Genomic DNA, 24,051 nt, shown 5'->3' with positions numbered 1-24,051 from the left:
GGATTTTCACTAAGAACTACTGAAATACGTTCTCCCTCTCATATAAAAAGAGTTACTAGTCCAAGACACTTCCCTTAGAGTTATATTAGGGAGAAAAGTTGGGGAAACATAACTTTTATCTTCCTGTTCTCTGCCATTTCAAAGAATTACAAGCTGTATATATGGCTATATTTGTGTAACATGACAATGCTTTCTGGCCCTAAAAATATACTACACTATACACTATAAAACATATTTTACAGAGCTCAAGAAGTCTCTCAGTCCATATATGGAAAATTAATAGACAGTTAAATTATGGAGAAAGGAAATGAAATGATTCCATAAAACATTTAAGTTGGGATGAAGAGTGGCAAGAGAGTCTATATTCTATTTTAAGTAAATTACCTGACGTGATTGTGGTCCATACAAAAAGCTATTCCATAATTGTCTGACCTATAACTTTTAAAAACTTTCCCTCCCTGCAAACATATTTCAATATATGTATTACATCATATATCTAAATAAACACAGCTAGGGAAAGCATTGTCGTGTTAGTCTGTACATTTAAATTAGGAATCTATAGAAACAAAGTTAAAGATTTGTCACTACCTGTAATATCTTCATTTTTGCCCAGCAAACTCTCGTTTACTTTTCAACTTTCATATGTAGCTTCTTTTATGAAGTTTCATATGGCTTGCCTGAGGGCTAACACATTCCCTATGCCTGTCTTTTCTTCTATGAAGGCTTAACTCCTTTGTATTTTAAGCATATGTCTCTATACTAAACTATTCTCTCTCGGAGGGCAGGAACTTTGCACGTTCATCCTGGTGCCCAGTACTTAACTTTCCCCTGACTAGTGGTAAAGGTCTGGCATACGCTTGTCAAATCCTCATGCACTTCCTTCCTTCCACAGAAAAAGACTTCTGAAGTCCTTCTCCCAGAAAGGAGCCTGAAGAACTAGCTCAACACATGTCAATACTCAACTGTCAACAATACTTTCTCCTAGAGACAGTTCTTAGGTAATAGAACAATTCTTCTAGTCTAAAGTGCATTTAGCACACACAGGTTCCCAGCCAGATTTGTCTTCATCATGTTTTCTCTCTTTCAACAACTATTTATTGACTGCTGAGCACTAAGGATACAGTAATTTTTAGAATTTGGCATCATTTTTCAAAAAACTAAATTAAGGAAAAACAAACAGCTGGTGAACTCATAAGTAGACCCTCACTAAATTTGTGTTCCATTTGTATTTTGTTATAGGTTATGCTATGATTTCCCTTTGTTACATGGAGAGAAGTTTTTATCTGGACAAAATTTAAATAAGAAAAGAAGACTTTTAGTCTGCTTCAAGTAGTTTTACATAGTTATAATTTTATTTTATAAATATATAAAATATACATATTTCAAAATAATCAGCATTTTTCACAATAGAACAGGTACTTAAATTACTTTTATGTTTATGGAAGTGGGCCTAAGAGGAGCTCTTCTCTTTTTTAAGTCTCTGTTACTACTACATAAAATATAAAGTAATATCATTTTATGTTTTTAAAGTAAGTTAGTGGAGTGTCTGTTAAGCGTCTGACTCTTGATCTCAGTTCAGGTCTTGATTTCAGGGTCATGAGTCTGAGCCGAGCCTCGCTCCACATCTAGTGTGGAGCCTCCCTGACAAAAAAAATTTTTTTAGTAAGATAAATTGGTAGGTTAACTACACTCCTGTCTCCCTCTCAGCCAGTCTTGAAGACAGTGGGGTATTAGTCGCAGCCAGAACAAGGAGAGACCCTTTGCCCTGAGATCCAGCCAGGGCATCGCTAGAACTCTCAGCTGCTTTCTTTCCTAAAACCAAGTTCAGATGTGATTCAGGACTGCTACTGACCATATGCATGCCAAGTCCTTGGCTTCATGGATTTAGTACAGAAACATTCTAATTTCACCACCAGCTACTTAATAAATGAAACCAATTTTCATCATTTTAAAAAAACCTCAATCCCTTAGGGCACCTGGGTGGCTCAGTTGGTTAAGCATCCGACTCTTGATTTCAGCTCAGGTCATGATCTCACGGTTTGTCAGTTCGAGCCGCACATCAGGCTCTGTGCTGACAATCTGGAGTCTGCTTGGAATTCTGTCTCCCTCTCTCTCTGCCCCTCCCCTGCTTGCTGGATCTCTCTCAAAAACAAATAAACATTTAAAAAAAAGGGGAGGGGGAACCTCAATCCCAGTTCTCTTAGTGTCCAATGCAACACAAAAAGCTTTCCTTACTGGGCAAACATCTTTAAGTTTTAATTTCCTAAATTAAGAACTTAAGATATATATGAAAACAGTTCACTTTCTCAAAGTGAAATTATATACAAGATTCAAAATTATATGAATTCAGGCAATTGAAACATAATGAGATAATTACTTCCTTTCAGATGTTAAATATAAAGAAAACCTGTACTCTCCCAAAATAAGATGCAATTATTTGTTACAATAGAATCCACCTATCTATTCAATGTTGTTCAATTATGGATTTAGGTACAATGCATTTTTTTTTTCTTAGTGAGTCACATCTCAAAATATTCGTGGCCTCCTACCAAGAGCAGAACAGAGATTTCGACCAATACATACCATTTTTAATTAATGGGCAAACATTCCCCAGAGAGAAAACTTAGAGTTTAGACCAAGTTGAAAGTAGTCTTCACTACATTAATGAAAATGGTGTTATTTTGTTGCTGTTAAAAAGCTACCAGAAAACACACCAGCCATCAGAATTCAGCGATTTACTCTGATTTTTTAGAGCAGGGTTAGCAACAGGGCACTGAAGATGCTTTGAGGGACAGTCAGTGACAAGCGGCATGAAATTTGCTTCTAGAATATCCAAATTCCTTTGCTTCCCCGCAAGGGGAATGCAGAAAGCGGTGGAAGGACTCACCACACTGTCAGTCTGTGTTTTAGGCTGTTTGGAGGAATCCAAAGCAAAGATAGTATACTCAGAGAGAAAAGCAGGCTCTGCTATCATCCCGGCTAGTAGCTGTCTCATTCAGTGTAATAAGCAGAGGTACAAAAATAAAACAAATAATAAAAATAAATCATGAGGGCATGTTGCAAAGTGTTCTCACCACGCAGCATGCACAACACTATGATGGCCTACACCACCACAGCCACCATCTCTCCACCCACAGAGATAGCAAGTTGCTGGACAGATCAGGAACAGAGAGGAGTTGAGCTCTTTAGAATCTCAAAGCCCAACTTTCACCAACTTGCTTACTGGCATACAAATGATATATGCAACAGCCACCACGGCACACAGCAAGTCTGCCAATTTGGTATAAGAGTCCATACCAATAAGAACCACACATGGTAAAGAACACAAAGCCTTAATATAACAAATATTGACCATGTTTATACATTCATAAAGACAGCACTGAAATCTTGGGGGAGGACAAAACACGTAACATTTTAAATAAACATTTATTTTGTACTTAGAAACAAAAATATGTACAGAAAGTTTTGAAACTGAAATTAATATAAGTTTTAAGGACAAATTCTATTATACTATTTCTTTTACACTTGATCTTAGCCAAAAGGCCAAAAGCAATTATTGTACTAATTCTTTTAATGTGTATACTCTTCTGTCCTCAGTCTTCTTTCAGAAGCTGTATACTATACACCAAAATATTAATAACCATGAATTAGATCAGAAAAAATTACAATTAAAATGAACTTTGAAATGTAAAACTGGTGAAATCTGAATAATCTCTGTGGATGTCACATAGTTTACCAATGTCAATTCCCTCATTTTGATAGTGTACCATAGTTATACAAGATGTTATCTTTGAGAGAAAATGGGCTTAAAAAAAAAAGGGTACACAGGGCCTCCCTAAAAAAATCTTTATAACCTCCTGTGAATCTATGTTTATCTCAAAATAAAAACTAAAAAAAAAAAAACAAATCTTTTGCAACATCAACTGGGCAGTTAATGTATATTACTGTTACATATTATATGTAATAAAGGAATTAACAGAAAATAATGTCTACACAAGCTTAAGAACTTAGACTTTTCATCTCAGTGTTGTAGAGTTATGGATACTCTACTCAGGGCCTAAAAGTTGAGTTATTAGTGGTATTCTAAAATATACTAGATGCCTGTTTGGCTCTGGGCACTCATCTTACTGAAGTTTCTACTCTTGCTGAAAATCTGAATTCTCCTGGGAACTCAGAAAGGTCATCCTTGAAATGGATTTTAGGTTAAAGGCTATACAAATTCACTCTTCTTAGCCTCCCCAAATTAATGTTTGAACTGAAGTCACTCTGGCCAACACAACAGAATAATTTAAAATTTCACAGTTAAGCAATCCCTATCAAAATAACATCAGTATTCTTCATAGAACTAGAACAAACTATCCTAAAATTTGTATGGAGCCACAAAAGACCCCGAATAGCCAAAGCAATCTTGAAAAAGAAAACCAAAGCTGGAGGCATCACAATCCCAGATTTCAAGATGTATTACAAAGCTGAATTCACCAAGACAGTATGGTACTGGGACAAAAACAGCCATTCAGATCAGTGGAACAGAAAAGAGAACCCAGAGATGGACCCACAAACATTTGGCCAACTTATTGGGACAAAGTAGGAAAGAGTATCCAATGGAATAACAACAGTCTCTTCAGCAAGGGGTGCTGAGAAAACTGGAGAGCGACATGCAGAAAAATGAACCTAGACCACTTTCTTACAGCATACACAAAAATAAACTCAAAATGGATGAAAGACCTAAATGTAAGATGACAGGAAGCCATCAAAATCCTAGAGGAGAAAGTAGGCAAAAACCTCTTTGACCTCGGCCGCAGTAACTTCTTACTCAACATGTTTCCAGAGGCAAGGGAAACAAAAGCAAAAATGAACTATTGGGACCTCATCAAAATAAAAAGCTTCTGCACAGCGAAGGATACCATCAGCAAAACTAAAAGGCAACCGCTGGAATGGGAGAAGATATTTGCAAATGACATATCAGATAAAGGGTTAGTGTCCAAAATCTATAAAGAACTTACCAAACTCTACACCCAAAAATCAAATAATCTATTGAAAAAATGGGCAAAAGACATGAACAGACACTTTTCCAAAGACACCCAGATGGCAAACAGACACATGAAAAAAATGCTCAACATCAATCATCATTAGGGAAATACAAATTAAAACCACAATGAGTTACCACCTCGCTCCAATCAGAATGGCTAAAATAAACAACTCAGGCATCAACAGATGTTGCGAAGATGCAGAGAAAGAGGAACTCTTTAGCACTGTTGGTGGAAATGCAAACTGGTGCAGCCGCTCTGAAAAACAGTATGGAGGTTCCTCAAAAAATGAAAAATAGAACTACCCTACGACCCAGCCTGACTAGGTATTTATCCAAAGGATACTGGTGTGCTGTTTTGAAGGAGCACATGCACCCCGAAGTTTACAGCAGCGCTATCAGGAAGAGCCAAAGTACGGAAAGAGCCCAAGTGTCCATCAACAGATGAATGGATAAAGAAGATGTGGTATGTATATACAATAGAGTACACAGCAATCAAAAAGAATGAAATCTTGCCATTTGCAACTACGTGGATGGAACTAGAGGGTATTATGCTAAGCGAAATTAGTCAGAGAAAGACAAGTGTCATATGACTTCACTCATATGAGGAATTTAAGATACAAAACAGATGACCATAAGGGAAGGGAAGCAGAAATACTATAAAAAAAGGAGGGGGGGACAAAATATAAGAGACTCAAATATAGAGAACAAATAGAGGGTTGCTGGAGGTGTTGTGGGAGGGGGGGTAGGCTAAATGGGTGAGGGGTATTAAGGAATCTACTACTGAAATCACTGTTGCTATCTAACTTGGATGTATATTTAAAAATAAATAAAATAAATACTAATACTAACAAATAAATAAATAAAATTTCACAGTTAAGAGTGTATTTGAAATTCTAGAAGAAAAACATAAAAGCTGATGCTCAGTATAGAAAAACATGTTGACCAAACATTTCAAAGGAAGGTACTACCAAGCAACGATTTATACTCATGCCTCTAGCCCAAGTAAAAGCCGAGTGTGGTTGCACATCTGACTTAATTACAGCTCAGGTCATGATCCCAGGGTGGTGGGATCAAGCCTACATCAGGCTCTATGCTGAGCATGGAGCCTGCTTGAGATTCTCTCTCCCTCTCTCTCTCTTTCTCTGTTTCTCTCCCCCCGGTGCCCCTCTCTCCTGCATACTCTCTAAAATAAATCTTTCAAAAAAGTTATTTTCCACTGACACTACCTCAAAACCTAAAGAGTTTTTCTCCCCACTTGCTATTCTTGTCACTTACTTCTTATCCCTATGAAAATCTTCTACATGTCAGTTCTCAAATATTCTCAATCAAATTCTGTCTCATTTCCATGTCTCTCAAACTCTGTTCAAATTCTAATCCAAATCTGTTAAGAACTTAATTTACTTCTTGTGTGGTCCTTAGGTTAAGCCATCCATTGAACTAACACTGACTGAAGTCCTATGTGTCTAAACATTCATAAAGGTACAAAAAACTCCCATCAGTTATCTGTTGAAGCCTTCTGATCTACCCTCCGTGTCTTTACTCTCATATATATTTTTCTTTATCTCTGTGTTTTTGATGGAATTACTTAGTATTCTTTTTGAATGCCCTAATTTTCCCATGAATTGGGACTTGTCTTTCATTCTGACTTATGCTTTCCTATCAATTTTTTTTCACTTCAAGGATTACTAACTGCTTCTTTTTCAGATCTACCTAATCTACTTTTGTTTAGGTCTGTTTTTTTCCCTGCAATTTTATTTTCTTTTTTCAGAAAATTATTACTTCATGTATCTTATTAAGGTACTTATCTTAATGTATTTTTTAGACTATTCTATTATTTTCATTTCATCTATAATAAATTTATATTCCAATCCTATTTGTATTGCCAGCCTTCATAGCATTTGTTTCAGAATTTTCCTTTACAGGTTCATTTTGAGGAAGGTATTATCTTTCTCCTTCCATCTGTACTCATCTTTCCTTATCCAATCAATCTAATTCCCAGGGACTCAGTTTTGAGTTTCCTGCCCTCTGGCAATACAGGGGTTATCACAGACTCAGTCACAATAAGCCAATGTGAGGTTTGCTTCAGTTCTTGGTCATGAGGTCTCCCTAGAGACGGCAGCTTCTCATAATGGGCCACAGAGAGCTCTAGGCAGCAGTTAGCAAGAGTGTTTCTCAATTTCTTTCCGCTAGTGCTGAGAGCTCCGCTTTAGCTCCTGGCACTAAATCTAACTTCAGCAGTTAGATTTAACCCTCCCGGTCCTTCTGAACCAGAGTTCAAGGAGAAAATCAAGTCCTAATGCCTGCCCTAAGGCATCCACTAGCATCTGCTTTATGTAACAATTTAGCGTTATCTACTAGGAATGACTATATCTCCTATTAGAGGAAGGTCTCTAAAAAGTTTAGTAACTTAGTGTGTGCAGGTCGCTGTGCTTTGAAGACAAGTCCTGTTTCTATCTCCCTAGACACTGTTACATACAGATGTCAGTTGCAATACTATTAGGGTACATTAAACTCTTTCTGTTTTTATTTCCAACAATGTGTATTTTAAGAAGTACTTATGATAATATATCCTACTAAAGATAGAAGAATAAAATTGTTTACAGCATGTGGATAGCAGCAGCAGATGAGAAAATACTCAGTATAGACTATTTTGTCTATGTTCTAAAAGGCGGCCAGATTAAAGGAAGGATCTAGAACTACCTTTGTTTGCAGATGACATGATCACGTACGTAGAAAATACTAAGTAATCCAGCAAATAACTATTAGAATCTAATCATCAAGTTCAGAAAAGTTGCAGGATACAAAATCAATTGACAAAAATCAATTTAATTTCTAGAGTAGCAATGAGAAAACAAAAAATGAAATTAGAAAAACAGTTACATTTACAGTAGCATCCAAAAGAATAAAATACTTGTGAATAAATTTAACAAAAGTAGTATAAACCTTATATTCTGAAAAGTATAAATATTTTTGAAAAAAAATTAAGACCTAAATAAATGGAGGAGATGGGAAAAAGGAAGGAGAGAGAGTACAGGAAGCTTCCCAACTACTAAAACTGATAAAGTAAACACAAACAGAAAAGTACAAACCTCTCTCCTTACAAATAGAATTGGGAGAAATGTAAATAAAGTAACTATCAAAGTGAGGGCAGCAGGATATTAATAATGCAATCTGACATAAATAGAGTTGATATAAGGAATGAAAGACTGGCTTAATAGCAGGAAGCCTACTAATATAACTCATCTCCTATCATTAGATCAAAAGAACAAAATATGAGAACTGATTAGATACCAAGGCAATTTGACAGGGATATTGTTTCATTAACTGACAGAGGAGAGAGGCAGGTAGCTCCTAATCTAACGTCTAACAAAGGAAAAGGATATCATCTTTGAAAGTCAGCCGATCAGGGGCAAAATCAATTCCAAACTTAAGAAACATTTTTCATTCATTACTTTCAAGATACTTCTCAGTAATTCCTAAAGAACAATGCCTATAGCCCCTGAAACAGAATTAATCTCTAAAATATGCTTAAGAAATCTCAAAAGCTGTGGGGCACCTGGCTGGCCCAGTAGGTAAGCGACTGACCTCTGTCTCAGGTCATGATGTCGCAGTTTGTGAGTTTGAGTCCCATGGCGGGCTCTGTGCTGACAGCTCAGAGCCTAGAGCCTGCTTCAGGTCCTGGGTCTCCCTCTCTGTCCACCCCTCCAACCCACCGTCTCAAAAATAAATAGACATTAAAAAATTTTTTTAAATTGAATTATCAAAAGCTAAGAGTGTCATGAATCCCTGTTAGGGATATCTCACGGAACAATGCAAACCGACTTGGAATGACACAGACAACTAGAGAGTACTTCTGAAAGATATCTCAAATTAAGAAGAATAAAAAAGAGGGGCACTGGCTGGCTCAGTTGGTGGGGCGTGCAACTCCTGATCTTGAGGTTGTAGATTCAACCCCTTGTGTTGGGTGCAGAGATTGCTTGAAAATGAAATCTTAGTGGAGGAAAAAGGAAGAAAAATAAAAAAGAAAAGCAGAAAGTGACACACAAAAAAAGAAAACACGACATCTTTCTTGAAGCATTCCAATCTAAAGCAGCCTAATGCTTCATTGTTTCTTCTCTTGCAATGTCACAAAAAACAAAAAATTTAGTGTCTGTGCTATGCCACTCAAGAACTGAAAGGCACAGCAAAAGCCTTTTTGTTTCTGTACGATACTAATTGGTATATAATTCACAAATTATGAGTATTTTCATACTTCTGAATTCATCTGCTCCTCACAAGAACCCTATGATGGGGATATGCGCTTCACCACAATTTTAAGTCTCTAAGAAGTTGAAGGCAGTTTTGCCCAAAGTCACACAGCAGGTAAGGGATGTGATCCTGTGACCCCCTCCACTACTGCAGGCTGTCACTCTGCGTGTAGGGAAGCAAAGCAGCACAAGAGTATATGATATATATGAACAGGTGTCTATTAAACAGGACAGAAACCATCAATTAGCTAAAACTGTTTATTGCTAAGCATCTTTTTTTGGGGAAAAAAGGATTCTAAGAAAATAAACTGATTTCTGGAATTTAATTTAAAATACAGAAACATTGAATAGACAAGCCCCGAGGATAAGCATGGACATGCCTACTTTGGCGCCTAATCTATGGGGAAGTGTGCCTGAAAAACAGCAACCTAATGAGCAGGGTAAGTGAAGACATCAATCCTTCCTTTATAAGTTCAACAAGTAAAGAGACAGATAACGTCCCTACAACCTTAGTCTACCTAATAGTCTGTCTGTTTCCCTCCCTTCATGTAGGGACCTAAGCAGAATAAGCAGGACAGGTCTTCCCATCTTCCATGGCTACCCACAGTAACAACTTAATGAGCACCTACTATGTGCAAAGCATCATGAGAGGAGATTTACATGCTGTATTATTGGTAGTGCCCACAACTCCATGAGGCAAGTATTATTATCGCCATTTTACGAAGAGGGAACCGGAGTCACTGAAAAGTTAACTTCCAAAGGTCCTTCAGTCCCAGAATGTAAATCCAGGCTAATCCAGAAGACTTCAAAAACCACCCTTTTCTCACTAGTCTATGCCAAATTGTATAAGCAGATTTTCATGCTCTTAGAAAAGTCATCTGATTCAGCCATAAAAAAAGGAATGACGTAATGAAACATGCTACAGCACAGATGAACCTAGAAAACATGCTAACTGAAGGGAGCCAGGCACAAAGAGTCACAAATTGCAGGGTTCCATTTATACAATGTATTCAGAAGAGCAGATCCACAGGGGCCGCAAGCAGATGAGTGGTCACCAGGGACTGGGGGAGCGGGAGCACGGGGACTAAGTGCTTAATGAGTATGGGTTTCTTTTTGGGATAATGAAAATGTCACGGAACTAGAAAGATATGATGAATGCACAACATTACAGATGTGTCAAATGCTGCTTTAAAATGGTGAACTTTCTGTTACAGGAATTTAATCTCAATTAAAGAAAATCATCAAAGTGGAACAGAGGGCAGGTGGCTATGGTAGCTTTATGTGCCCTAGTAAGTCTTTCACATGAATTACACCCTCTGTTGTTCTAAAGCACCCCGCTCTAGGGAGGCAAAAAAGATTCATCTCAAGCAACACAAAGGGAATGAAGCTGCACGCTGAGGTTAAAACGAGACCACGCCCAGATCACAAGGAGAAAGCATATGGTCAACTGAACAGATGTGCCATTTACGCAGGATGAGAGAGTGCCTGAAGTCTGCAGACCTCAGAGTCTGTGCAAATTCAGTCTGCCCTCCTTTGCCTTCAATGCCTATAATCATACACATGATTTCTTATACGCTCAGAAGGAAGCTTGCAACCAAAGACAGACTTATTTAGATTCACAGATAGTATTTACTAACACAGGAAAATAAACACATTAGGATTTTCAGCAATAGCTGAAAAAAGGTAAAACCTTTAACTGACCAAGAAATTAACTTAATGAAACCATCTACTTCCCAAGCATTCTGGATCACAGGGACTTTACTGGATCTAGTGGAAAGGTAAACAGATATTTACATTTTGAGTTAAGCTTCCACATTTTGCTAAAAAGAAACATTATAATATTTAAAACAAAAAGTCAGGATCCTAACCCATACGCAGTATCTTCCACCTTAGAGGTTTAACAAAAGCAAAACCCCAGGGAGGGAGGAGGACTAAGAAGATGGGCCCCTTTAATCAATAACTTAATTATGAAATGAGGAAGGTCTAGTCTACCTTGTACTTTGTGGTCAAAAATATGTTTTAGAGTTGTCAGAAAATACTTTAAAAGCAAAGAGATGAAGGGGTAATGCTGTTGTTCTCTCAATCAGAAAAGACTTCTGAAGTTAAACCTATGAAGCACAGGATGTTTAGGATTGAAATTTGGGAATTCGGGAAGAAATAACAAAATAACCTTTAGCTTACTTAACCTACTGTAAAAGAAATGTTCAAATCATCCCTTTCAAAAAAGATTATTTTGAGGGAAAAAAGATTATTTTGTAAATAGTCAATTTAAATGTTTTTTTAATGTTTATTTTTGACAGGGAGAGACACAGAGCATGAGCAGGGGAGGGGCGGAGAGAGAGGGAGACACAGAATTGGAAGCAGGCTCCAGGCTCCGAGCTGTCAGCACAGCGCCCGACACGGGGCTCGAACTCAGGAGCTATGAGAAGACCTAAATCAAAGAATCCCATTCCTCGGATTCTATCCTACAGAAGAATAGCATTATAAATGTTTATGTACATGCTCAGTACAGTGCTGCTTGTAACACTGAAAAGATTATAACATTTGACTTATAATACTTTCTCTAACCTAATCTATAGAATCAATACAGTCCCAATCAAAATCTCCATAGGTTTGCTTTGTTGCTATCATTGTGTGTGTTCTATTTTCTTGTTCGTTTTTGTGAGACTTGAAAATCTGATTCTAAAATTTATATGGAATTTATATGGAAAGGAATAAGAGTAACAAGACACTCAAGAACAAGGTGGGGTGTGTCCCCCAAAATTCACATGTTGAAGCCCCAGCCCTCAAACTGTGATGTTATTTGGAGGCAGAGCCTATGGGAGGTAATTAGCTAGATAAGGTCAAGAAGTTGGGCCTTCATGATGGGATTAGTGCCCTTATAAAAAAAGAGACAGGAGAGCTGTCTTTCCCCACCACTCCCACCCATCCCTCTCTTCCTAGGTGCATGTAGTAAGGAGGGCCCATACTAAGACATAGTGAGAACACAGCTATCTGTAAACCAGGAAGAGAGCCTTCACCGGACAGCCAATCTGCTGGCACCTTGAATTTGGACTGTCCAGCCTCTGGAACCATGAAAAAGAAATGTTTGTTGTTTAAGCCCTAGTCTAGGAAATGTTATTAAAGAAGCCCAAACTGACTAAGACAGGTAAGACTTGCTCTACAGAGGGCAAAGTTTAATATAAAATATTAAGACAGTGTGGTATTGGATCACAGACGGACAAAGCAAACAAGGGAACAGAACAGAGAGCACAGAAACAAATCCACTCACTATAGACACTCAATTTCTGAAAAAAGGTAGCACAGTAGAGCAATGTGGAAAGAATGGGACAACTGGACAGCATTACAGTGGGGGGGAGGGGGGAGAAACACAGGCTTGATCCCTACCTCCCACCAAATTGAGAAAATCATTTCCAAATGGAATGTAGATCCAAATGTGAAAAGTAAAACAGGATATGGGAAGATTTGCAAAATGGGTGAAGGAGAGCAAGAGGTACAACCTTCTGGTTATGGAATGATTAAGTCACAGGAATAAAAAGTACAGCATAGAGAATATAATCAATGACATTGTAATATCATTGTATGGTGACAGATGGCAGCCACACTTTGGGTGAGCCCAGCAGAACTTACAGACTTGTCAAATCACTATGTTGAACACCTGAAACTTATGTAACATTGTGTGTCAAACATATTTCAATAAAAACAATTATTTTTGAAAAGTAAAAACAGTAATACAATCTCAGGGTAAGAAAAGAATTCTTTAATAAGAAACAAAAACACTAGCCATAAAAATATTAATAAACCAGAGTACATTAAAACCAAGAATTTCAGCTCATCAAAGGACACCACTAAGAGAGTAAAAGGGAAGCCACATAACAGAAGATATCTGCAAGGCATATCCAATAAAAACTCCTATCCACACTATATAAAAAAGAACTACAAATCAACAAAAGGCAAACCAACAGAAAAATGAGCAAGCTACATCAACAAGCACTTCACAAAAAAAGATATCGAATGGCCAATACACAGATGAAAAATGCCCAATCCTATTAGTCATCAATTAAAACTACAGTAAGAGAACACTATACGCCCACCAGAATGGCTGAAATTGAAAAGACTAGCAAGGATGTAGAGCAACAGTAACTTTCAGAAGCCCCTGGTGGAAAGGTAAAGTTCTACAACTATTCTGAAAACCAACAAGCATTATCTCCTAAAGTGTTAAAACTACATATACCCTTTGACCCCGGTGTTCTACTCCTTGGTACACAGCAAAAGACATGTAGGTATATGTATACCAAAAGAAAGGTACAACGATGCTCATAGCAGTATAACTTATAATAACCCAAAACTGTAAACAACCCAAATGCTTATTTTTATGACAGAAAGCATACGTAACTGGTACTATAAAGAAAAGGAAGGAAACAAATACCAAAAGGTCAGGATGACAGTAATCTTTCTGGGGAGAGAAAACAGCGCTAGCATGCTGGCAGTGTTCCTTTTCTTGACCTCAGTGGTGGTTACACGGGCTTTACTTCATAACAACTGATTGACCTGTGCATTTCTGTTGTACTCTCTTCTGTATCTGTGTCACAGTACACAGAAAGAAAAAAAGTTGAAAAAAATCTATTCTGAACTATGGTGCTAGCTGCCAGTCAGAAGTCAGTTAAGTTACTACACAGTTTCCAATCAACAGCTTGAAAATATAGAACTTTTCCCTATACATTGCTATGTTGAACAAATTAATATCAAATTATTATAAATCTCAAATATTAAAGGCAGAATATACTATCCTCTCAAGTTAAGATTCTCAAAGAAAACACACTTTACAAAAGCATAATTACTATTTAGTAATTGCTAATAAAAATAATACCTAGCAATTAAATAATTGATCTGTCAAAATAATGTAGTAGCCTACATTTTACATTAATAAGCTTCTTGTAAGAGGTTTCTTAAAGGAGAAATACCCAACTTACCTCTCTGTTGGGTGTACCTTCATCAAGTTGCTCTGTAAATGAAGATGTCCTGCTCCTGGCTCTTGTTGGTGTTGAAGAATTGGAGGAAGCCTAGATTAAAAAATTATTTCACAAATTAGGAAGACTTTAGTGATTAGTGGGCTACATACTGTGTAGGCCTTCTCTCAGTCCTTGCCCAAAGAACCCCAAGAAAGAAAGGAAAAAAACAAACATATGAAAAAGAGAAAACGATACCTAAACATAATCAACTAGAAGACCTAGGCTGCCAGCTCGGTCCTTGGTATGACTCTGCCACGAACCAGAGCTATGATCTTAGCTATATTAACTTTTTGAGGGCTATGTGTCCTCATATAAGGTTGTGAAGTTAACGTAAGATGATAGCATGAGGGGAAACTGAAACCAGTTGAGGAGTATATGAAACTCTCTGTACGATTTGGGCAATTATCCTATAAACCAAAATTATTCCAAACTTAAAAGTTCATTAAAAACAGTAAGGTTGCCGATTTAATCTTTAAAGTGATTTCCAGCTCTAATATTCAGTATGTAATGCACCAGCAAACATTTCTTTTTTTTAATGTTTATTTATTTGAGACAGAGAGAGTGTGCATGAGCGGGAAAGCGCAGACTAATGCAGAGAGAATCCCAAGGAGGGTTCCCTGCTCAACAGAGTCCAACGCGGGACTCAATCCCATGACCCTGGGATCATGACCTCAGCCGAATGAAATCACGAGTCGGACACTTAACCGATGGAGCCACCCAGGAGCCCCACAGGTAAACATTATCTAGTCAAGGGCCTTGCTTGCACAGACAGCTAGACCCCGAGACGCCAGTCTGTTTAATTCTGTAAAGGACAGCCTAGCTCCTGTAATTCTCAAGACAAAAACCTTCAGGAGAAAGGTACAAAATTTAAACTAGAAGGTTAAGGTATACTCTAAGGTGAACTAAAAAGAGTCCTAAAAGTCTAAAGCCAAAACCTTAAGACCCTCCCTCACCTATAATAAATAGATCTTAAATCATCTACACATAGAAATAAGTCTTGTCTTACCATTTTGTACTCTGCATAGCCTATATAAATAAGAGGCATTTAATAACTATTCGTTAAATAAATGAGTGACGAATGAACAACTGGAACCCTGATCTATCTGACAGGCACATAGTGCTATGGCTAGGCTGGAACAGAGAGATCCTCAGGAACAATGTATACACATACACATATTTATACACAGTAAGTGTAACACTGCAAATTAAGATAGATGTTCCATAAATGGTATTGAGACAAATGGCCATTCATATGAGGGGAGAGACACCAATCAGAAGCTTCCTTCATACTTAAGCTATATCAAAGGTATTTTTAAGCTTTTACTTAAATTCCAGTTAGTTAATATACAGTGTAATAGTAGTTTCAGGTGTACAATGTAGTGATTCAACACTTCCATACAACATCCTGTGATCATCACAAGTGCACTCCTTAATCCCCATCACCTATTTAACCCACAGTTTTTAAAAATTGCAATATAAATGAACATATGAGCATCTACCTCTATAATCACTGAATGGGAAAGAGATTTTTGTGTCAAAAGCAGAAATCAAAAGGAAACAGTTTAATGGGGGGGGGAATGTCAACAAAATAATGACAAAAATTTAATAATCTTTTTTTATTTCTAAACAACTCTCGTAAGTCTATAAATTAGAACTCAGAAAACTTACTAGCCCGGTCCCCTTTTCATCTAGGGCAGGTGACCTGAGCTCCACCAATGAACACATCCGTATGAAACTCCGAGTCGTAAGTGAGAGATGTGAGGAACCAGACATACAAATGTAAAGCTCCTCATGTGGGGGCAATGAGGCAAAGCTTCCTGCAGCTGCGCATGGGAGTTACTAATGAAGCTCTCCAGGTGCCAGGAGAGGGCTCCTTTAGACAGTAGCCATCCAATCACTGGAAAAGTACACCCTGACTGTAAATGTTTACAACTGTCATTCCATCTTCATACTTTGGCTTCATGTGAGCCTAATCAGTAACTGACAACTTCAATGGCTCTGGATTAACTGGCAAAATCAGGGGCGCCTGGGTGGCTCAGTCGGTTGAGTGTCTGACTTCGGCTCAGGTCATAATCTCACAGCTCGAGTTCAAGCCCCGCGTTGGGCTTTGTGGTGACTCGGAGCCTGGAGCCTTCTTTAGAATCTGTGTCTCCCTCTCTCTCTGACCCTCCCCTGCTCACACTGTCTCTCTCAGAAATAAATAAAACATTAAAAAAATTATTTTTAACTGGCAAAATCAAATGCTGGAGTTTACAAAGATGAAGAATAGTTCATAAAACACACTGTCTTCAGAAAAGTAAAATCACTTGGCAGGCCTGGCCTGATAGCTGCTAGGTCTTTCCCTGGTTGCAAGAGTGAGGATCGCAGACATCATATACGACTGTAAAATATAAAACATGGATAAAAAACTAACCATACTTGAGCATTCATCTGAAGGTCCTGGACCTTCAATGGGATATCCTCACTTCAAAATATCAATGGATTTAGGAACGCCTGGGCAGCTCAGTCAGTTGAGCGCCTGACTCTTGACCTCAGCTCAGATAATGATGTTCATGAGCCCGAGCCCCGCTTCAGTCTCTGCACTGACACTGTGGAGCCTACCTGGGATTCTCTCTCTCTCTCTCTCTCTCTCTTTCTCTCTCTCTCTCTGCCCCTCACTCACTCTCTCAAAATAAACTAAAAAAAATAATCAAAATATAAATGGATTCAGATTCCTTCAAACTAAACTTGGTCTAATTAATTCTGATAGCCATGAGAAACCCAGATAGGTTTCTAAGCTACTTGTCACAATTAATAACTTTATTGCCCACCAATGGATTATTAACTAACCACAGGCCTCAATTTCAGTATAAGAAAAATCTTTCAGTCATTGTGGTAGGCAGAATTCCGAGATGACCCCAAATGACCTTCACCCTGTGAATATGATGAGATCACTCCCCTGATTATCTCACATTACACAGTAAAATGGATTTCTACAGGCATGTTTAGGGCTACTAATCAGTAGTCTTTGAGTCAATCAAAAGATTAGCTGGATGGTCTAGCCTAACACAAAAGCCCTTCCAATAAGACTCTAGAGGGCAGAGGCAGAGGCAAAAGACAGAGAGATGTACTCCTGCTATCCTGAGAGAAAGCAAACACCTATGAGGGCCAAGCAAGAAGGAGCTGTAGGTAGCCTCTAGGAGCTGAGTGGCCCCCTTCAGCAGCGAGGAAGAGACAAGGACCTCAGTCCTACAACCATGTTAGACTAAATTCTACAACAACCATATGAAGGTGGAAGAAAACCCTAAGCTCCAGGTGAGGACCCAGTCTGGTTAACACCCTGTGAGAGTCTTAGTAGAGAAGCCAGTCACCCACACCAGACTTCTGACCCACAGACTATGGAGTAACGACTGGGTTATTAGGCACTAAGATTGCAGTAATTTGTTACTCAACATTAGGAAACATACAATCACTTTTGGGAATAGTAAGCCTTGACTGGCTTGTCCCTATGCCGTGATGTTTCATTATCCATCAAGACTCTGCTCAGAGGTCACCCTCTCTCCAGAAATGCCTTCCTATGTGCAACCACAACACCCTGTACACACTACCACTATACTAGGAGTACTTGTCTCTCTACCTCATGGTCCAGAGACTACATCTACCATGCAAGGCAAATGCAACGCTCGGCATAGCACTTCAGAGGTGTGGTTAAGTAAGTGCTCTGTAATTGCAAACACTTTTTTTAAGGTAGGTTCCCCACCCAGCGTGGGGCTTGAACTCACAACCCTCAGATCAAGAGTCACATGCTCTACCAACTGAGTCACCCGGACACCCCAACACATGCTTTTAAATACTTGATCTCTAGGGGCGCCTGGGTGGCTTAGTCGGTTAAGCGTCCGACTTTCGCTTAGGTCATGATCTCGCGGTTTGTGGGTTCGAGCCCCGCGTCGGGCTCTGTGCTGACTGCCAGCTCAGAGCCTGGAGTCTGTTTCAGTCTGTGACTCCCTCTCTCTCTGACCCTCCCCTGCTCACGCTCTCTCTCTCTCTCCTAGCAATAAATAAAACATTAAAAATAAATAAATAAATAAATAAATACTTTATCTCTTTTGATCCTCACAACCAATCTGAAAGGTAAGCAAAGCAGATATCATCGTCCCCAACTTCTCACCCCTGATGAGAAAATAAGAAGCTCAGGATGCTTATGTGGCTTGCCCAGGCTGCATCTGCGTTCTGGGTTAGGACGCTTCCCTCATTCTGCTTCCCTCAGTCACTTCCCTGGTATTCTTTAGATCACTGTTTCTCAGAGTTTTCACTGGGACCCACAAGGTAAAGAGACAAAACAAAAACTCCCTTTTAGGGGCGCCTGTGTGGCTCAGTGTCGGTTAAGTGCCAGACTTCAGCTCAGGTCATGACCTCATGGTTCATGAGTTCTGAGCCCTGAATCAGGCTCTGTGCTGACAGCTCGAAGCCTGGATCCCGCTTTGGTTTCTGTGTCTCCCTCTATCTCTGCCCCTCCCTTGCTCACGCTCTGTCTCTATCAAAAATAAATAAACATTAAAAAAATTTTTAATATTTTAGAAGATGAATTTATGTTTAAGTACATCATGGTGACTAGGTTTCTAGTATAAGAATGTAGACTGAATACTATTGTTTACCTCTCTCCCTCCCAAAAACCTACTGAAACAAAGGTTTAAAATAAAATAGAAAGATTAATCAAAACTTAAAAACAAGACAGAGAAGATCAACAGTAAAAACATAAAATTTTGAAGACTTAAAGTCAAAAGGAATTGAATTGGTTGAGAAATCTGGGCAAAGGTAGCTATAACTCAAAAATTTGCCCAGAAGGCTGAAGAAGAGGCAGCAGCAAATTCTTCCAATAGGAAAAGAATCACAGGTTTAAAGTACTAAAATGGGAAATTATTGTTTTCACTATTGCTCTCAGGGATTAATTAAGGGCTTGTATGACAAACAAGTACTTGAGGTCAGCCTCTTCCAACCCAAACATATTTACAGACAAAAATAACTGCAAAATATGATAAGCAACCTACCTTGTAGGAGTTAAATCTTCAACAGTGGGGGCTGGTACCACAAAGCAGCAGGGTGACAATACACCTATGTTTGCCCAATGCAATAATGTCCCACCCAATTCAAGCCAGTTTATGTTCTAAGATCATTATTAGTAGTGTTCCCTTTCACTATCAAGAATGTCAGCATAATAAATTATACGGTCACCTTTCAAAGTTGGTAGACCCTCTTTGTTAAGGCTGGCAGAGGAGCAATTGTCTGACTTGCATAACCACTCTCCACACAGGAGAGAAGCACATAAGAGCAGAGAAAATCCATATCATCTACAAAATAAATCACTCTCTAGGACTTCCTAAGTATAAACAAACAAACAACAATCAAAGGGCAAAAAAAGCAAACAACAATTACAAAAAAAAAAGGCAAAACAAGATGATCAGTAAGAATATAACAAGTGACGCAGAAAAATCAGATAAATCAAGAAACAGAACTTAGGGGTGTCTGGATGGCTCCACTAGTTGAGCATCCAACTCTTGATTTCAGCTCAGGTCTTGATCTCAGGGTCGTGAATTCAAGCCCTGCATTGGAGCCTACTTAACAAAAATTAAAATAATAAATAAAAAATAAAATGTTTTAACTTCATTTTTCATTAGTGATTAGGCTTCAAGTTATCATCAGAGTTGATTAAATAATTACTTAAAATAATATCTGCAAGGAAGGATGCAAACTTCTTAGTACCAACCAAACAGAAGTAATTGGAGAATATTAGAAGGCTACCTTGTTTCTATTAAATGCTTTCAAACTCTTAAGAGACACTATACTATATCACTGTCATTATTGCTGAAAGTTTTACAAATATTGTAATGAAAATGGTTCATTTATCCCAGAATTATCTATGCCTAACAACTCAAACTACTAGAAACCTATCTATCAGGCCACCTCACTTATGGAAAAAAGCAAGCCAAGGACCAGGAAGTATGCACACAAGGACCTCCAAAAACCTCAAAACAAATGTCTCAAAATTTGTGTTAATACACTAATGAATCCCTCAGGTACTTGCCCTTATTTCACACAAAATTTTAGAAGCTTATATGTCTTGATTCAAAGCCGGCAACACTTCAAAAACAGAGAGAAGAAAGACAAGGCAGACAGCAAGGGAGGTTACAAAATTACAAAAAGTAGACAAGAGCAAACAACAAAACCTCTTGAGTGGGTAAAAGGGAATTGCCTTTCACACCCTGTTAAATTCTTGAGGACATGGTGCCTTCAACACTAAATAATTTATACTCAAAAATAAGGAGGGCCCCTAGGCGGCTCGGTAAGTTAAGCATCAGACCGGTGCAGCCATGATCTCATGGTTCGTGGGTTCGAGCCCCGAGTGGGGCTCTGTGCTGACACCCCAGAGCCTGGAGTGTCTCCCTTTTTTTTCTGCCCCTTCCCCATTCGCACCCTCTCTCTCAAAAATAAAATAAAATTTTAAATTAAAAAAAATTTTAATGAAGAAATAATATATACAAATTCAAGATCCTTTGCTTAAGCAAACAAGGAAACAAGTAATCTATTAATAAAGGATTAACATCAAAAAAACGTTTTTTGTTTTTAATTTACCCTTAAAAAACACTGAAGATGTGAAAACAATAATCTAGAACTTCTCATCCTGAAAGGTTCTTAGGTAGCTGAGGATCTGAGACCAGAGCAGATCAAGTAGATGATCGCTAAAACAATTTAACTCTTAAGTTCTTGAAAAATATACATATCAAAGAGAATTTTTAAAAATCTTTTATACACAAAGTGATTTTATTTGATCCAGATGTACAGTCTAACTGAATAAGTCAGCTTGTACCTAACTTTTTTACTATACCTCTCTCAGTCAATGCATGGAAGCAATTCATTTTCATAAATAAAACTAAACATTATGAATAAGAAAAATAATCGGGGGCGCCTAGGTGGTTCAGTTGGTTGAGCATCTGACTCTTGGTTTCTGCTCGGGTCATGATCCTAGGGTTGTGGGATGGAGCCCAGCGTGGGGCTTGGCATCCAGCTCTGTGGCCGGGCTCCTCACTGAGCATGGAGCCTGATTAAGGTTCTCTCGCTCCCTCTGCCCCCCATGCTCTCTCTCTCTCTCTCTAATAATAATAATAATAATAATAGCATCACGAGCACTTCTTAAACTATTTTCAGTGCCTGTATATAAATATACTTTATATACATATTTTCCCCCACAAAACTGGGGTCACGCTTTACATGCTGCTTCTTAATCTGTCCTTTAACACAAATACCCTTTGCATGTTAACTATTACTTTTCTGTAGGCTCTAACAATAGCTGTCTGACGGAAAGCAAGTTAATCTCTTTGAACCTCACTTCTTCATCTACCTCTTTGGTTTATTTAAGAATTAAATAGGGGCGCCTGGGTGGCTCAGTCGGTTAAGCGTCGGACTTTAGCTCAGGTCATGATCTCGCGGTTCGTGGGTTCGAGCCCCATGTCGGGCTCTGTGCTGACAGCTCAGAACCTGGAGCCTGTTTCAGATTCTGTGTCTCCCTCTCTCTCTGACCTTCCCCTGCTCACACTGTCTCTCTCTCTCAGAAATAAATAAAACATTTTTTTTAAATGTAAAAAAAAAAAAGAGAAATAAGAGAATCCACCTAAAATACAAAGCAAAATGCCTCTCACGTAGTCAGAACCCAATAAATGTTGGCTTTTGTTAAGGCTGCATAATAGCACACTACCAAATACAACTTATTAACCAATTTTATATTTTTAGCCAGTTTTTACCTATTAAAACAGCATTGCAATAAAAATCCATGAGGCCAATCATTAATGCATCCTAAACTTTCTCTGGATAAATTTCTAAAGATAGAATCTTGGATCAATGATATTTTTACACATTCCCAAATGTAAGTGCTTTACATTCACTAACATGGTGTTTCCCCACATTCCTCATTTCTACCTCACTTTGAAGTCTTTTGTTTCTTAATAACCATGTTTTGTACAGTTAGACAAGTTCGCAGTTAATGGTATGAAAAGTAAGATATTTACTATTTAAATTTTATCACTATTTACATTTTATTGAGGAGAATGAACAAGGCTTCAGTGTCATGTTCCAATGTATTTCAGTTGTACTCTACATGAGCTTTAGCTTTTAAAAAAACAACTTCAATTTATAGTTTCAGAATAGACTCAATGCAATAATTAATTTGATAGCTGTTAGTTGCTTATCAGTTGTTTAAAAAGCTGTGTAAGATATATGCTATATGTATTTTTTTATTTTACATTCATTTATTTTTTGAGAGACAGAGAGCACGAGCTGGGAAGGGGCAGAGAGACAGGGAGACACCGAATCCGAAGCAGGCTCCATCCAGCCTGTGGGCTGTCAGCACAGAGCCCGACGGGGTCTCGAACCCACAACCATGAGATCATAACCTGAGCCGAAGTCGGCCGCTCAACCGACTGAGCCACCCAGGCGCCCCTATAAATGCTGTATTTTTTAAATGAATCGTTAAATGTCTCCAAATTAATCAAAACTCAGCCTTTCTTATAGAAATTCTAAAATTGAGAGAGAGAGCTGGTCAATCCGTTGAGGCAGAGAAAAAAGCTGGGAAGAAACTTAGCAAAAGCCCTCATCTTCGCTCAAGAGACCAATTGGTGCGAGCTCCAGAACACATTTTCTCACTGGTGTCTAGGAGACTGTTTCTTTAAATTAACAATGCTAACACGCCCCCTTTCCCCTAGAAACTGTCATTTCCTGAAGCAACAGCATTCATGAAAAACGGACGGAACAAGACTCTTAGGGAAGCACAGGGCCGGCTGGGGACAGGCACAACCCCGGCCTGGCCTCTGGGCGGCTGCCCCTCCGCCCGGCCGGGATCAACCAAGTTATGCGAAGTGACTAACTCGTGACAGCCTCGGGCGCTGGACGCCGGCCACACCGCCGCCTCTTTCGGGCCCGACGCCCCTGGAAGCAGGCTGGCCTGGCCCGGCCCTCAGCGCTCGCCTCCGCGGCACGCGTTGGCGCTGCGCTCGCCTAACAGGTGAGGAGTCCTGCGCGAGGCGGGCCCTTGCACACTCAACCTCCGGACGGTGATGGGGCAGGGAACCTCCGCCAAGAAATCAGACAGGCCTCGGGACCCAAGCGTTCCCATCCCGCTCTCACTCCTGATTTGGGGTCTCGGCCGGGCGGGGGAACCTTCGATACAGGTCAAAAGTCATGCAGGATCGGAGCCCTCCTCACCTATTCTCAGGCGAGGGTAGCTGCGGTCAGGGGAAAACTAGAGGCCAGGCGTCCCGAAGGGTCCGGCCAGCGGACCCACGCTCCGGAACGGAGTCTGACGACAGGAGGGCGGGTCCCCGACACAGAGGACCCGGGCCGCTCTGGGCTCATTCCCAGCCCGGAGTTTGGGGGAGATCCTCAAGTTAGAGGTCAAGGGTCACGAAAGAGCCCTCCCTGCTCCTGGCCCCCGAGCCAGGATCCGGGGATGTCGGGGGGAGAGCAGCGCCGTAGTACCTGAGTCGAGGCCAGAGCCTGCTGGAGCTGCTGCTGCTCCTCGCTGATCTTCTGCTTCAGTTTCTTGAACATGGCGCAGCGCGGGGTCCTGAGTGTGAGACCTGAGGGGCGAGTGCCCAGGGAGACCCGGCCGCGGCGGGGACGGCGGCCCCTCTACACCAGGGACCGCGGGGGCCGGGCCTCGGCGCCACCTCCTTGGGCTCGCAGGCGGGTCGGGACGCTTGTCCCGCGGGTGTCTGCGTCGCCGCCGCCGCCTCTC

General features: G+C 39.6%; 1 protein-coding gene across 6 annotated transcripts in view; it reads right to left on the bottom strand.

The window, feature by feature from the left end:
• The window catches only part of GOLGA4 (golgin A4), a 127,946-nt gene extending 103,901 nt beyond the window's left edge, over positions 1-24,045 (bottom strand). For 5 of the 6 annotated variants that reach the window (XM_077773996.1, XM_077773997.1, XM_077773999.1 and 2 more), the window contains exons 1-2: positions 23,793-24,045; positions 14,250-14,339 (exon numbers count right to left, since the gene is read on the bottom strand). In XM_077773996.1, the coding sequence (XP_077630122.1) occupies positions 14,250-14,339; positions 23,793-23,864 (162 nt within the window). In that variant the 5' untranslated portion in view covers positions 23,865-24,045. Of the gene's footprint in view, positions 1-2,887; positions 2,987-14,249; positions 14,340-23,792 lie in introns of all 6 variants that reach the window. The other variant, XM_077774002.1, reaches the window with a different exon arrangement.
• Positions 24,046-24,051: the final 6 nt, after the last annotated feature.

The sequence above is a fragment of the Crocuta crocuta genome, unplaced genomic scaffold, assembly GCF_008692635.1.
Source record: "Crocuta crocuta isolate KB4526 unplaced genomic scaffold, BGI_CrCroc_1.0 scaffold541, whole genome shotgun sequence".
NCBI lineage: Eukaryota > Metazoa > Chordata > Mammalia > Carnivora > Hyaenidae > Crocuta > Crocuta crocuta.
The sequence above is the reverse complement of the archived record's forward strand: the minus strand, read 5'-3'. Positions and strand labels throughout refer to the sequence as shown.